The 16,235-nt window shown below is 41.8% G+C and overlaps 2 protein-coding genes across 2 annotated transcripts; both read left to right on the top strand.

The window, feature by feature from the left end:
* Positions 1–224: 224 nt before the first annotated feature.
* On the top strand, positions 225–7,720 carry klf11a (Kruppel like factor 11a). The gene is made up of 4 exons (XM_076755525.1): positions 225–364; positions 3,518–3,739; positions 4,141–4,975; positions 5,266–7,720. Exons 1-4 carry the CDS (start codon positions 332–334, stop codon positions 5,559–5,561), a joined length of 1,386 nt encoding a protein of 461 aa, XP_076611640.1. The 5' UTR covers positions 225–331; the 3' UTR covers positions 5,562–7,720.
* A 2,342-nt stretch (positions 7,721–10,062) lies between these two features.
* LOC143336378 (ribonucleoside-diphosphate reductase subunit M2-like) lies at positions 10,063–15,742 on the top strand. Its single transcript, XM_076756515.1, has 11 exons — positions 10,063–10,167; positions 11,232–11,288; positions 11,534–11,602; positions 12,247–12,393; positions 12,576–12,692; positions 13,000–13,133; positions 13,218–13,312; positions 13,415–13,548; positions 13,758–13,862; positions 13,970–14,083; positions 14,187–15,742. The coding sequence occupies exons 2-11, from the start codon at positions 11,265–11,267 to the stop codon at positions 14,337–14,339; spliced, it is 1,092 nt and encodes a 363-aa protein (XP_076612630.1). The 5' UTR covers positions 10,063–10,167; positions 11,232–11,264; the 3' UTR covers positions 14,340–15,742.
* Positions 15,743–16,235: the final 493 nt, after the last annotated feature.

Below are 16,235 nucleotides of genomic sequence, written 5' to 3'. Positions count from 1 at the left end.
CCCCCGACAGCCACGCACCCCGCGTCGGACCAATCGCGTCGCGATCACGTACTGATCACGCACCGCCTCGCCTCGGATTGGCCGGAGCCCGCTACACCTTTGCATGTGATTGGCTGCGTGTTACCACCCGCCAGACTGCTCTGAATTTTGTTTCTGTGTTTTTTTTTTTTTTCTCGGGATTTTTTTTTTTTTTTTTTTTTTTTTTTTGGCTCCACTCAGCTGAAGCCAGTCTGCTGGCAGAGGCTCAGCGCTTATTATTGACTGCTCACACTCCCGCTACTGTCTCTGCGTTTATTTTCAATAATTGTCGCGCATTTTTGAACTCTTCCTCATGCTCAGCTTCACGGCGGAGCGCTCCTGTCAGGTGAGTCCCGTCCGCGTTCGCTGTTTAACGGCTGTCCGGCTGATATTTCATTATAAAGTTGTTGCTCTTATTATAACTGAGCTCCTACCTGCATATTCATAACAACACACGGTCGTCTCAGGTGAGCTGCCGAAGCTTTAAAACAGGCTTGTGGTTAGCTTATTGACGCTACCAGCGGCCGTTTTTCTCTTACATTAGCTCTGTCGGCTGGTTTATTTGAGGTCATACTGAACCCAGTGTCTCCTGTGTGTGTTTATGTATGTGTGTTGCTGTGTATTCACAACAGTTGCATCACTGCAATGAATCTGTATCGTAAAGTTCAAAGATGCTCACACACTGATGGAGACTGATCGTCCTGGTTTTGGTGCTAGTTTCGACAGTTTTTTGTTGTTTATGAGTGGAATCGGATTGTGGTTGATTGCCTTTGTTGTTGGATCATTGGAGGCTGCGAGGTGTGGAGGGTTTCTATTTGAGCTTGACCCGAGCTGTTAATGGACTAATATTAAACTGCTTTTCTCTCTGTAGACGAGTTAACGGATAAATCACGAAGTATGTTAAATGTCATATCATGCCAGAGACCAAAGTTTAGACTTCATATGTGGTAATTAGTGTTATCATCAGTCAAAAACAGAAATGTTAAATGTATAATAAAATGCAACATGAAAGCAAGTTTATGTTCATATCTGTGAAGCTCTATTGTCAATCAGTATGCCAACTAATTAGGTTTTTGTGCATAAAATGTCAGAAAATAGTGAAAAATGACTGTCATTTTCAAATGACATGTTTTGTGTTTCCAGCAGTCAAAACCAAAGATAGTCAGTTTATCATAGAAAAAAAACACACCTTTGAATAAACAGTGACCAGTGAATTTTTAATTTAATCAATCAGCTGAGTCCCAGAAATGTTGCTCATTAAGTATCTGTTAGTCAGAATTGGAATACATGCATTTCCTATCGATCGACTGTCAGATTAATCAGATTCAGTTTGTCCATGAAGCTGCACCTGAAAACAGCAGCTGAGCACAACAAAGAGACAGCGGAGGAGACAACAGGACAAGACCACATAGGACCAAAACACACACACCAAAACCCCACAAACGAAAAGGAGAAGAAGAATCAAAGGCTGAAGAGCAGCCAAGTTCAACCATTAAATCCTTTTTAGGTTAATTAACGCGTTGTTCTGCTGTAAGGAAACAGGTGTTTTATTAAAGATTAAAATATAATTGTGAGAGTAATGAGAGAGACTCATTAATTCCTGCTAGTGCAGTGAATAAATGTCTTGTGCTCTGCTTTGTTTCTTGCTGCTGTAATCTTATTATGTGATGCTGTGTGATGTGTTTGTGTGATCTTGTGCGTGGGAAATCACAGTGCCGGAGCATGATGCTCTGTGTGTGTGTGTGTGTGTGTGTGTGTGTGTGTGTGTGTGTGTGTGTGTTGCAACAGATTGACTTTGTTTTCTCCAACTACACTTCCTGTTGGGAGCTTCCTCTCTCTCTCTCTCTCTCTCTCTCTCTCTCTCTCTCTCTCTCTCTCTCTCTCTCTGGGGCGAGTCGGTGCATGTTAATGATGATGATGGAGGAGGAGGAGGGGGCGGGGCTTTTTTTTTTTTTTTTTTTGGTAGGGGGTGTAATATCTGGCACGCCACCTCCCGTCATCTATTCTGGGCGCAGGGGAGGTTCCCTGTCGGCTGGGTGTACCCGCTGCAGTGGGGCCCCTCTCTCTCTCTCTCTCTCTCTCTCTCTCTCTCTCTCGCTCGCTCTCTCTCTATCTATATATCTAGGTCTCTCACCCTTTGCTCACCCTCCCTCCACCCTTCCTGTACGTGCAGCTGAGCATTCGCCAGATGCCAGCCAACTTAGCTGAGCACCCTGGAGCCCTTTGTCCCCCAGTCACCTCCCACCTACATGTATTTATTTTTTGGGTGTAATTTTTCACCTCGGCCGCCTCTGCTTAAAGGCCACACTCACGTTTTTTTTATTATTACTAATATTTTACTTTCATATGTGGTGGTGTGGCTCAGGCGACAGGAGGAAGCGGGAAAACAGTGACATCATTGGTAATTAGATGGGTGGTGTGCGCTTTCCTTCCTAAAGGAAGAAGAAAAAAGAGAAAATGGCTGATGTTGAGTTGACCTCTGACACGTCATTATGAAGTCGTTTCAGTAAATGTCACCAGCAGCAGTGGATGAGTGCGTAAACATTTTGCATCCCTGCTGCTGCAGCTAGTTTGTTGTCAAGTCAAGCAGATTTTCAGGACACAAAAGAACTTAAAAAGTATGTTGGAGAGCATGAAGTTTCATTAGTGAAGGAACAGTCCTTTACCTGGGAGTCATCCTCAATCCTACAGGCAACCATTTGGGATCCCAACTCATTTTTAATGTTGCTTTGAAAGGAAGAAGAAGACGTTTGTTTGTCTCATTAGCTGTCAAACTGTGGACACAAAAGAACTACAGCCCTTTATTCACTTAGCTAAGAAATCAAACAGAACATCTAAACCGATCTGTAGAGCTCAGGACATTTCATTGAGGACAGTCTCAAATTCTGAAAAGAAGACACTTTACCTTGTTACCTACTTACCACTGATTGTTCTTGAAACTGATTTTCTGAACACAAAAACACATAAAACACAACATCATAGAGTGTATTAGTGGAGGACATATTTGGGATCCTTACTACACAACGACATGCAATATTATAGAGCAGGACATTTTCACGTTTGGGATCCCAACTTGTATTTCAAAGCTGCTGTGGAAGAGATATGTGTTCAGTTTGGCCGGTTCACGGTGCCAAAATGTCCTTTCTGGGAGATTGTAGTGTTGTAGTGTTAGTGATGACCTCATGCTGTACCAGCAGAAGGATATACTTAACGTTTCAAAACAGATTTCTTACCTCGCCCCACTGATCAAATACAACCTGCAACCTGACCGCATCTAAAAGTGAGATCATAGAGTAAACATGTTAAAACCCAGTTTAGTTTCCCTCTGACGCCACATTAGTTTAATTTATGTAACTGAAAGACTTGAAAGTTTTAGTATCATTTTTACTGTTTTTAATTTCAGTTCTGCTCATTGATTCCTGTTTGTTTTTGTCACATTTGGGTGAGAAAAGTAAAGGAAAATAATTTCGGTGTCCTTTGACCTTCTGATGTCCCTCAGGTTGACCGAATGGACGGCCGGCAGGTGACGACCATGGAGCTGAAGCCGTGCATCGAGTACCACGACCTGGAGGCTGCCGAGGCGCTCGTCAGCATGAGCTTCTGGGGTCAAAGGTCGCACAAACCCCGCCCACTGACCCCCACCTCTGACTCCTGTGACTCCATCCATCTCCACCTGGAGGGGGGGGACACTCCCAAAGACCTGATCGCTCTGTCCTCACTGGTGAGAAACATTTATTAAATCTACAATCAGTGATAATTAAACAAAAATGATAATGTAAGAAAATATGGGAATAAACTAAATTAGTATCAGTATCAGACTTTTTAAACTAGCTTTTATCTGTTTTCTGTGTTTTTACCATCAGATGTTTGTTTCCATGTGATGCATTTTGTTTTTTACTTGTATTTTATCTGAATGTAAATGTGGTGATGTAGCAAAGACTGCAGTCACTTCCATTACCAGTAAACAATCCTCATAATTAACTGGAGAGAAGAGAATTTTTTAAATTTGACTGAAATTCAATTAATCAATTAATAATTTCAACTCTCAAAGAGGAAATGTGGCGTCTGAACATGAAACTGACCTGTTTTAACGAGAATCTTCTGTGTGGTTACATCCATCAGTGTATGACTCCACCTCACAGTCCAAGCTTTGCTGAGGCCTCCACCACCGCTGTCCTCACCACCACCTCCGCTCTGAGCCTCCCACAACCACCCTCCTCCCCCTTCACCTCAGAGACCTCAGCACTTCCACCTCAGACAGAGTTGTCCTGTGTGGCTACGCCCGGCAGAGCAATGGCCACCAGCGTCATCCGCCACACCGCCGACCGCCTCAGCATTCCTCCTCCTCCACCTCCCTCCACCACCCAGCCGACAGAAACCTCCATGCCGCCTCAGCTGGGACTTCCACAGACACTTCCAGAGGAGAAGGATGGACCTCCTGCGTCTCCTGACAGCCCGTCCTCTCTTCCTTCCTCAGCATCGCCTCCTCACTCCATCCCGCTGTCTTCCTCCTCCTCTTCCTCTCCAGTCTCCTCCTCTCCGGTCCTCTGCCAGGTTTTCCCGGTGAGCAGCCGGACAGGGATGATTTCCGCCTTTGTCCAGGCTCCGGTTCAGGTGCAGACTCAGGGTGGGACCAAGCCCATCCTGCCCCAGTCTCCTTCCAGCTTCGCCCAGCCTCTGTTGGTGGGCTCAGCCGTGCCGCAGGGGACCGTGATGTTTGTGGTTCCCCAGCCGCCCGTCTCCCAGGCGCCACAGGGCCCGCAGACTGTCATGACCCTGGGCAACACCAAACTCCTCCCCCTGGCCCCAGCCCCCGTTTACATGCCAACAGGAGCGAGCGGTGGCGCCACGCAGGCCGACTTCTCCCGCAGACGAAATTATGTCTGCAACTTCCCTGGCTGCAAGAAGACCTACTTCAAGAGCTCACACCTGAAGGCTCACCTGCGCACACACACAGGTAGGAGGCAGAGACGTTACAGAAAATGTAACCAGTTTTCCTGTTCATCTCTCTGCTGTACAAAATCCAAAACCGCAGATCTCCAAATTTGCTCATTTTTAGTTTTTGTTTTTTTCCGATAAACTCTTATCAAGAATAAGAGTTTCCAGCCATACTAGCAGCTCTGTGAGCTGACTGTCGACTGACGGAGGAGCAGCTTTAACTGAGATAAAGAAACTTAAAAATGATTCTTGTTTCATGATAAAGTGGTTTGTTTGTATGCTGACAGTCCATCCTCTGCTCTGCTGCAGGTGAGAAGCCGTTCAGCTGTCACTGGGAGGGCTGCGACAAGAAATTTGCCCGCTCTGACGAGCTTTCCCGCCACCGCCGGACACACACCGGCGAGAAGAAGTTTGTGTGCAACGTGTGCGACCGACGCTTCATGCGCAGTGACCACTTGACCAAACACGCTCGGCGGCACATGACCACCAAGAGGGCTTCGTCATGGCCCGCCGAAACCCGAGACCTCAACAAAGTGGCCCTGCCCAAAGGCCAAAACAGAGGCTCTACACTTCCTGTCGGCTTGCTGGTCCCCACAGCCAACTAACAGACTCAGCCAGGAGCCCACAGGGCCAACTCAGGACCCCATGGGGGCAACCGCCAACCGGACACTTACAGGTTAAACTGTAAGTGGATGTTTCAATCAGCTCCACATCAGGAGGATCTTTTCTACTCCACAAATCAGACTCGGCTGGTGAACAGTGAAGACGGTCACTGGGCTCCGGCTTCGTTTACATGAGGAACAGGGTCATTAAAACACGGTAAACTCTGATGAAGAAACTCTAGTTAACTCATATTAAACGGGTTACTGTGGCATGGAAACCATCGACAGCGGTCATTGTCAGACTCATTAACTGTTTCTTCTCTTTCTGGTTTAGTTTTTATTTTGCTGATGGACAGACAGATACTTCCCTTTCGATTGTGTGCGTTCCACAGGACAGATTTCTTTCATCTGTATTCACAAGACTAAAAGTCTACAGACACACCAGCGACCCCGTGAGGCTGAAATGTTCACTACACTCTGGAAAAGCTGAAGGAAAAAAATGCCCTGAAGTCTTGTCCTGAATGTGGTGCTCGAGGAAAGGCCACATTTTTTATCCTGAATCAAATTTATCTTCTGTACTGTGGCCTTTTTAGGACTTTTTAGGACTTGGTTCAGCTTTTATCAAACTCAGTTGTACTTTGAGCTGCATGCTAACATTAGCAAACTGTATTAGCATGATAATCTGGTATGCTAATGCTAGCATAGCATACCGTATTAGTATGATAATATTGACTACATGTCACACAAGGTTAACGTGCATGTTAACTATTGTTTGGTGTCAACATGCAGATGTTAAACTTGTTAGCATGCTAACATGCCAACTTTAATGTCTTACAACTTGCACAATTAGCTCTCTAAACATGCTAATGGTAACATGTAGCTTGAAAGTCATTCATTAATTAGTAATTCTATTGAGAATTTAGGTGACCTGTGACTATGACCTGCTGGTCGTGCTAGATGGAAAGTCAAAGGATCACCAAAGTCAGTAGGATTCATCCTCTGGGGACCATAAATATCTGAATCAATTTTCACTACAGTCCATTTCCTTAATGTTGTATTTTCCACCATCAGTCTGTAGTTCTGACTTTTACTGGTTCACAGAAATTCAGTTTGATGGTTAAGCATCACAGGGACCAGCCTTTTAAGTTTAGTGGTGGTTGACATGTTAGCAACCAGGGTTGTCTTTTGGTTGCCAACTTCGACACAGCAATTGCCATATTTTAGAAGTTAATAGCTCAAGTAACAATTGTCATTTTTAGATTTCAAGTCTGTTCAAGTGTTGAAAGGTTCTTCTGCCTGCAGCCTGTTCAGTGTTTTTAGTTGCCGTGCTTAGAAACAAATAAATCAGAATAAAGTGTAAACATGCCACAGTAAGTCAAATGAATGCGATTCAGTTAGAACAGCTGAAGTGACCAGAGTACTGCCAGAACATAATTTACAATCAGTATATTCTGAGTTGAAGTTATGTAGACGAAGCCGGAGCAGCCAGCAGACGACGGAACGAGTTTCCCGCCCTGCTCAGGACATTTTATTCCCACCAACCCCAAACTCAACAAAGGAGGAAGAGGAGGACACGAAGGCGACAGGCTGCTATTCATCCACGGACAGAAAACAACAAAAACCTGACATTGCACTGGATTTTTTAAATCTTGCTTGTTTTTGTACTCTCTCTCCGTGTATAATCATGTTTACTTCATGTGTAAATGTCACGTTTAGCAAAATGTATGCACTCTTTTTATTTTTTGCCAAAGCCTCTGTATTGTGCTTCTATTATTAGCCTACTTCTATTAATTTGTCTGTGACTGTAAATATTGTAAATAGATTGATATCTATATGAATGTTACGTGTATTCCAATCTGCATTTATTGACAGTACGAGTTATTGATATTTTAAAAATGTCAGTGGACAGTATTCCTCACTGTGATACTACCTACTATCTTTGCTTTACACATTATGATTATTTAATAAACATTTGTTGAGGAAAAAGTGCTGTTTTTGATATCTTAATTTGGCCCATAGTGTAGCCAGTAAGAAAATACCTCATGTTATTAAATGTTATTCTTAATAATAACGGCTTAGCCTATATCGAAATAATCCCATTTCTGAACATTTGCCTGTAAGCGATGGTGAAGAATATGGCTTTTATAATAAAAATTTACCATGAAAAAAAAAGCCTTGGTTTGTGGTTTGTTCTTTCTCACTTGTCAACATTTCATCATGTGATATTTTGCTATATTTGTGGATGCGTTTTTAGTAAATTGTGAAGGGACAACACATTAGCGTCATCGCTATGCTAACTGTGGCTAATTCAGCTGTTCTTGTGATCATAAAAAAATTGTCAGGGAAAGCTAAAGAAACAGGTCAGCACTGTCTGAGAATGAGATGTTCACACGCATATCAATCTCAATTCTGTGTATTACAAATACGTGGCTGGAGTGGTTAGCATAGCTTAGCATAAAAACTGGAAGCAGGTGGAAACAGCTAGCCTGTTAAGCTAACACTTCTTAAGCGCACTGATGACATGTATTAAGTTATGTGTTAAATCTGTAACAAAAACAAAGATAAAAAGCACTATTTTTGGTTAGGGGGAGTGCTGTTTTTTTATGCTAAGTTAGGCTAACTAATCGTACATTTGAGTATAAAGTGAATAAGCATATTTTTCAAGCTATTGAATTAAAGTATGTACTACAGCAGAGGCGGATTAAGTACTGAACAAAATGTGATCAGAATCTGGAATGCTGTGTTTTAGATTCAACTACCCAGAAGTAGCCAATAAAAAACATTCAATATTAACTTCACCTCAATCAGCTGAAACAGTAAAGGACTTTTACATGTTAATGCATCAATAATACTGATTTATCTCAGTTCTTGCTGATGATACATAAATACTAATACTTTTTTTCTTACTTTGATGTAAACAGTTGTGGAAAGTAACTAAGTACATTTACCCAGGTACTGTAAGTACAGTTTTGAGTTACTTGTACTTTACTTTGACTTTCCATTTTCTGTTACTTTATACTTTTACTGCAGGACATCTCAGAGGGCAATATAATACTTTTCACTCCAGTGTATTAATTTAATACCTTCAGTCACTTTACAGTTTCTGATGTATATTACAACATATAATAAAGAAAATTAATTATGATAATATGATCAACTTTATTGATCTTGGGAGAATTCACAGGCTGCCTGGCAGTATCTAACGTAAAAACTCCCCTTTTATCAGCGTCAACACTTAAGTGATGAACACATTAATAAGCTAAATCAATAATTATAATCCAGTGGATATGCATTACTCTGTGATAAAATGGACTATTTATTTAATGGAATATTTATTACAGGACTGTTTTTGACAGTATTAGACTGTGTCAGTTAATATATATATATATGCATTCTGATAAATCATGAATTTTCAGCTGCTGTTTGTTGGATGTTTGTCTGTGAATTTAGGACACAGATGTGAACGTGAATATAAAAAGCCGAATAAACTCTAGGTTAAATCGGTTTTCTAGGCTACGTTGCTTTATATAAACACATATATTGTCCCGTATATGAAGTTTCTGCTCGACGACAGCGGCCCCGTTACGTGTTGTGTTATACAACCGGAGCTCCGACCACTCTCTCCCTGCACCACCCGGTAACAACGATCAGCCTATCCGGAGCTAGCACTCAGGGGGTGTGACCAATGGGAGAGGACGACGTTGTGTCAGAGGGCTGCGTCATTGGCTGATGAGGTACCCGCCCACTTGCCTTACTGACCGACATTCAGGAGAAGCCAAAGAAAATGAATTAAAAAAAAAAAAAAGATTAAAAAAATAATAAATGAAAACTGGAGTCAGGTGGAGGCAGAACAGCCAGAGTAACAGTGACACCATGAGGCTGGAAGCGGGACTGCAGCACAATAAACAAACTACAAAGCGAAAGTACTCTACTAAACACTACAAGGCAAAAACAGTATTACATCAATGCAGTGATGGAACAAGTACTCAGATCTTTTACTTCAGCAAAAGTAGTAATGCTACAGTGAAAAAATACTCTGTTACAAGTAAAAGTCCTGCATCATTTTGTTTGGTTTAGTAAAAGTACAAAAGTATCACCATCAAAATGGACCTGGTGCCAAGTAAGCCTACTTGTTCTGCCAATTATTATCATTATATGTCACATTACGAGACAATACTGACGAGTAGATGCAGGTAGTTGAGCAAGTTCGAACTACTTTATACAAAAGAGATGGAAATAATAACTTATTTTTCTATTCAACTGCAACAGGACGAGGTTTTTTTTGTTGTTGTTGTTTTTTTTTTTTAAATATGAGAAAGTTGGATCTTGCACATTACAGCTGAACGTACATTGTTTGTTTAATGTGGATGGTGGAAAAGGTTCAAACTTTTTCCCACTGTATATTTGAGACAAGCGTCAAGTACTCATTCCTGCCGCCAGGGGGCGACTCTGACAGTTGACCTACATTTACAAGCAGTGTTGTTGTCTTCCCAAACAGCCAATCAGTGAGCTCGCGTCCGGAAACAGCTGATTAGCAGTGTTCGTCTGTTGAGAGGGAAAATGAAGCTACTATTTGAGCTGCAGAGACTGAGACTTGATTGAATAAAAGGTACAACAGAACAGATAATCAGCAATACAAAGATTAAGCCTTTAAATCTCAGTTCATAATGTCGAGGTGCAGCTAAGAAACCGTGAAGTTACTGGTGTGTTCCTCTGTTATTTGACATTTCGGGCAGTTTTTCAATGGAAACCTTTTAATGTCAGTTCCAGCTCTCATCTGAAAACACATATGACACCTCTGAATGTATAGTTATGATAAGATGCAGAGTGTAAAATGACTTTTGGCGCTAAATTGTGTTGTGACGGGCAACGCCTTTAGATAACTTTACGAAAAAGGCGCCAGCGGGAATCAAACCGGATGTACGAGAAGTAAACACTGTAAACACAGCCATACACATTTAAGAAAATAAATACAAATATTGTAATAGGAACTGATAGAGATGCAAATACGTTGACAACTATGATCGGTTTACACACATTCAGTGAAGTTTGAGGGACTATGTAAGCAGGATGTGTAAAACTGAATTATTAACGATGTAGACCACAGTTTACATGACATCTCATCACATCAAGAGTAATTTAAATATAAATGTATCACGCTCCCTTTTCGAGCTAATATCTCAACACAGAAGTAGGTTTTACATCACTTTTAACGTCTTTACATAATTTTAGAATCACCGTTGAATGTCTAATGAAACATATTTACGTTGTTTAGTCAAAATTAAAAATGTTGCATAAACGCTCATTTTAATAGTTTTGTAACATCGGTATCGGGCAGTTTTGTAACCCCACACAGACAAAGCCTTTTGAATTTTCACAGCTGTCAGGTGGCACGTGAGCCCGGCTTGTAACTTGATTGGCTCTGTTGTTGCGTCACTTTAAAGAGTCAGCACGAGCTGCGTTTCTATTGGTTAGCTGTATTCTAGCGCCAAGATTTCAATAAAAAGTCGAGCAGACAACAGCCGCGGCTTCAGTTTCTGCTCTTCGTCTGTGTTAGCGGCTTCTTAGTTTAGATCTTTGTTCTTTTAATTACATAACTTATTTTTATTCATCTGTCCGTCTGAACTCAAGGTAATCAAAATGCTTTCTGCTCGCTCTCCTCTTTCCGTCAAGAATGAAAACAAACTCAGCAGCGGGATCAGCAACATGTCGCTGGACAAAGAAAACACGGTGAGACCAAAATACCCGTAAAGATGATCTTTCATGTCCTGTTTGTACGTTGAACTGTCGATTGTAAAATCAAATGACGGTGTTTTTAAGTTAGAACTCGTGGCAGCAATTTCCTGACCAGCTCGATCCGACTGCGCCAAATATAACCTGTATTTCAGCTTTTTGGTGTGATGAAGTTAAACGTATTACTTCATTATAGGAACTAATGTTTGGCCATTCACGGTATCTTGTCATTTCTCTTTCAGCCGCCGAGCCTGAACACTACCCGTATCTTAGCGTCTAAAACCGCGCGTAAAATCTTCGACGATCCTGCGGTAAGTGAAGCAAAACCTGCTGAAACCTTCAAGACTTAAACTCATGTCACTGACAGATTGTCTGAAGTCACAGTAAAGTGAATGATTAGCAGTTTGTGTGGTTTATTCTGGTTATGTGGCGCCTAAAATGCCGGTTCCGGCGCCAACGTGGACGATCAGCGGTCTCTGTTCATATTCATGTTCGCCTGCGACTTTTAATTGAGCTTATTTGTGTACATATTTTTTTGTTTGTTTTCTGGATATTAATGAATTCTGGAATGTTGGCGTCCTCACAGCTTGGAGCAAGAACATTATAAACTTAATGCTGTGAAGTGTTCCTCTGAGGTATTTGAGCAATGGTCTGCATATTTTTGACAGTTTCCTCTTTTAACATGAGTTCTTTTGATCTGTGACGTCTTCAAACTGCTTTTTGACACCCAAAAATATTCAGTTTATTCTGATATAAGTCATAATTATATCATACGTGGAACAGCGGCAAATGGTCACAGTTTGAAGCTGAAGCAAAGAAAGTTTGTCATTTCTTCTTTAATACTTTCAGCTCCAGTTTCAACTTTCCTTTATTAGTCAGATGTTAAATTAGAAGCTTCTTCTGGCTCTGACTGCAACATCAAGTGATTGACAGTCTTGTGTTTTTTGTCTTTCAGCCCAAAGTGGTGAAGAAGAGCAGCAGTGAGGAGGAAGAGCCACTGCTGAAGGAAAACCCTCGTCGCTTCGTCATCTTCCCCATCCAGTACCACGACATCTGGCAGATGTACAAGAAGGCCGAGGCCTCTTTCTGGACCGCTGAGGAGGTACGTGTGGACATGAGTGGGATATTTAGTTCGGGGCAGGTCATCAGTCGGTCGTCTTACTGTGGACTCAGAAATATGTCCTACATTAGAAAAGCCACAGTATGAATGTGTTAAAAGTTTAAGATATACTTTGAATTCAGTATGTGCAGATGATGTGAAATGAACTTCTTGTGTTTGTTCAGGTGGATCTGTCGAAGGACCTGCAGCACTGGGAGTCTCTGAAGGACGAGGAGAGGTACTTCATCTCTCACGTGTTGGCTTTCTTCGCCGCCAGCGACGGCATCGTCAACGAGAATCTGGTGAGGACCTCATCTGCTATTGGTCTCAACACGTTAAACGGTTTAACCATTAATCTAGACTAATCATATGGATATCAAGCATCACAGAACACTGTAACATGCAGATTAGAACATCCTAAAGCTCAAAGTGACGTCTTCAAATGACGAGTTTGTCCAAATGCTCAAAATATTCGGTTCATGTGAGATGAAGCAGTGAATTCTCTCCTGCAAACATTTGGCAGCTCAAACAGTGAATCAATGATTAACTGCCTGCTCACGAATTCTCTTTTCATTGGTTTTCTCATCCTGTTCTCTGTGTGACCACCAGGTAGAGCGCTTCACCCAGGAAGTGCAGGTGACGGAGGCCAGGTGTTTCTATGGTTTCCAGATCGCCATGGAGAACATCCACTCAGAGATGTACAGCCTCCTCATCAACACCTACATCAGGGAGCCCAAAGAGAGGTGAGACACAGCTGTTACTGGACTCTGGGGCTGTGCTGGTGCAGGGCTGTACTGGTGTCTGACGGTGCGTTCAATGACCCACAGAGAATACCTCTTCAACGCCATCGAGACTCTGCCGTGTGTGAAGAAGAAGGCCGACTGGGCGCTCAACTGGATCGGCAACAAGAGCGCCAACTACGGTAAAGCTGCTCACTGAGAGACCACGTGTTCATGTTCCTGGGTGATCGGGGTTGATATTGATCTTCTATCTGTTATTGATCGTAAATCTGTTGACCCTGCAGGAGAGCGTGTGGTGGCCTTTGCCGCCGTGGAGGGAATCTTCTTCTCCGGTTCCTTCGCTGCCATCTTTTGGCTGAAGAAGAGAGGGCTGATGCCCGGCCTGACCTTCTCCAACGAGCTCATCAGCAGAGACGAGGTGACGATCATTGATTACAATCACTATGAAGCTTCATCTTGTTAGTTTTGAGTCAGTCAACTCAAATGATTTGAAACAAAGTAAACGCTGAATTAGCTTTGATTTTTGAGTCAACTGCTGCAGAGTTTTCACACAGCTTTAAAACTGCTTTTGTCAGACGTGTGTAATAAGTGTGTGTGTGTGTGTGTGTGTGTGTGTGTGTGTTTCAGGGTCTGCACTGTGACTTCGCCTGTCTGATGTTCAAACACCTGGTGAACAAGCCGTCCACAGAAACCGTCACCAACATCATCAAGAACGCCGTGGAGATCGAGCAGGTGGGTCGACGCAGACGGATGAATGAACACGTTGTTCTGGTCTTTTCTCCTTCAGCCAGTTGATGGTGTCACTGGGTTTAATGGCGTCTTGTTGTTTCTCTCTTCAGGAGTTCCTGACGAAGGCTCTGCCGGTGAAGCTGATCGGGATGAATTGCGAGCTGATGAAGCAGTACATCGAGTTTGTAGCTGACAGACTGATGCTGGAGCTCGGCTTCACAAAGGTAAATGCATTCCAACAAACCCACAGCTCCCAGTAAGGCCAGGCCACGCAAAGCCGTTGATGGGGGAATGAACTGACCTCTGATCTGTCTCGTGTCTCTGTAGATCTACCGGGTAGAGAACCCTTTCGACTTCATGGAGAACATCTCTCTGGAGGGAAAGACCAACTTCTTTGAGAAGCGGGTGGGCGAGTACCAGAGGATGGGCGTGATGTCCGGCCCCACAGACAACACCTTCAGGCTGGACGCTGACTTCTGAGGACTGAGGTGCACCGAGTCACACTCAGTCACACATTTCAGACTCCATGCTTTGACTCCATGCTGCAGGAGGACACTGGATGATGTCCAGTTAAAACCAGGTGAAACATCAGTGGTGATGGACTTATACTCGACCTCTCACTCAGAATTTGTTGGGTGTTTCTTGTCTTAGTTGTAAGTTAGAATGATTAACTGTCATTTCTGTGTTTGTGGCCTAGAAAGTAGTTGTTTCAGCTGGTGATGGACTTCCTCCATCAGTGGTCAGTTGGTTTGGATGCTGTAGGTCATACATCTTCAGTCCTTTTGTACTCGTTGGCCTCATTGTGAAAGTAGAGGGGCTTCGCTTCAGCCCTCTGCAACCTTCAACGCAAGCACAGAAGATGGATAGATTGTAAACAAATTGACGCTGTTTCCAGCACTCCTCATCTCTTATCCAGATGATCTGGGCACTGCAGCGTGTTTCCATTTTAGTTAAGTTATTTTACCTGCATTTTAGAATAAAATTTAAACTCCAGCAAGCTTGGATCTGGTTCATGGTTAAATATGTACAGTTTAATCTTTTTTGGAGTTGATTGTTTGTTTTCTAATTGAAGTGATGTAAATGAAACCTGTTTTTGGGAACAGCTGATGAGAATTTTTTGGTTTTTGGTGAATGGATTTGCACAACTGTGTTTCCACTTTTATTTCTAAGGCTTTGTTTTAAGTGGAGAAATCAGAAGTATAATTTGCATTTATTTCACTTTATCTTAAGTGAAAAGTGCATCTGATCTGCTTGTGAGATTAATGAGGTTATTGATGGATGTTTTTGGAGTCATAAGACCAGAAACACTGTTTTCCCCCAAAAAATATGCAAAGTCACCATCCTTAAACAGTCTTTCTAAACATTTCTACATACAAAAGCAAATTTCAGTCATTTAACAGCTTTATTGTTTTTTGAAGAGGACATTGTATCAATGTACTCTTTATAATCATTACACATCCTAAACATTTGATTTGTCCGTCAGCAGTTTTGTCTATTAATTTAGCTGTGCTGTTATCTATTAGTCTGCAGAGTATTTTCTCCATGAATAATTTGGGCTCTTAATGAGTGTGGTCTCTATGAAAGTGTTAACAGTTTCCAGTCTTTCGTGGTATCCTAGAAATGCTTCCAATCACTATTTTTGTCCAAATAACAAAAACTAATTGCTAATAGCTTGAGCTCTAAATTGATGACACGTTTGTGTTTTGTTTTTGTTTTTCTCAGACTCAGAAAAAGTATATTTTCTAAACAAATCTCGGCCAGACTGATGTCAGGACAACAGCAAAGTAAATCTTGCATTATGTGAAGTGATTCATCTTTTAACAGAACACTATGAACATGTGTGAATATATTTGTGTAAATAAAATATTTGCTTTTAAACGATGAAGAATCCTTTGTTCAGTCTTCCTCTTCATACAGTGTTCAACGTCCATTCAGAGTAGTTCACAGGAATATTCAATATCCAGTCTCAACCTCTTCAGCAAGATTTACCTATCTATTAAAAAAAAAGTATCTTAATCTTAACACAATATTAATTAACATACTTTGGGCTGGTTGAAAATCCTTTCCTGTGGGAAGGTTTGATATCCTCTGTATGATTTTTCTGCAGGGAGAAAGAAATACTCTGTACTCTGTGTACAAATACTGTTATAAATCCTACATTCATAAAATATTCAGAATATTCTTAAAGTCCAAAAAGAAAATATATGCATACTTAAATTTCATACACACTTTAAATATATGTATGTGTGTCTAAAAGTCTGTATGAAATGAAAGTATGTATGTATGTATGTATGTATGTATGAAACGAAAGTATGTATGTATGTATGTGTGAAAATATGTATGTAAAAGTCTGTATGAAATGAAAGTATGTATGTA

This window comes from Chaetodon auriga, chromosome 18 (assembly GCF_051107435.1).
Source record: "Chaetodon auriga isolate fChaAug3 chromosome 18, fChaAug3.hap1, whole genome shotgun sequence".
Lineage (NCBI taxonomy): Eukaryota > Metazoa > Chordata > Actinopteri > Chaetodontiformes > Chaetodontidae > Chaetodon > Chaetodon auriga.
Note: the sequence above shows the minus strand (reverse complement) of the source record. Positions and strands in the feature narration are given on the sequence as shown.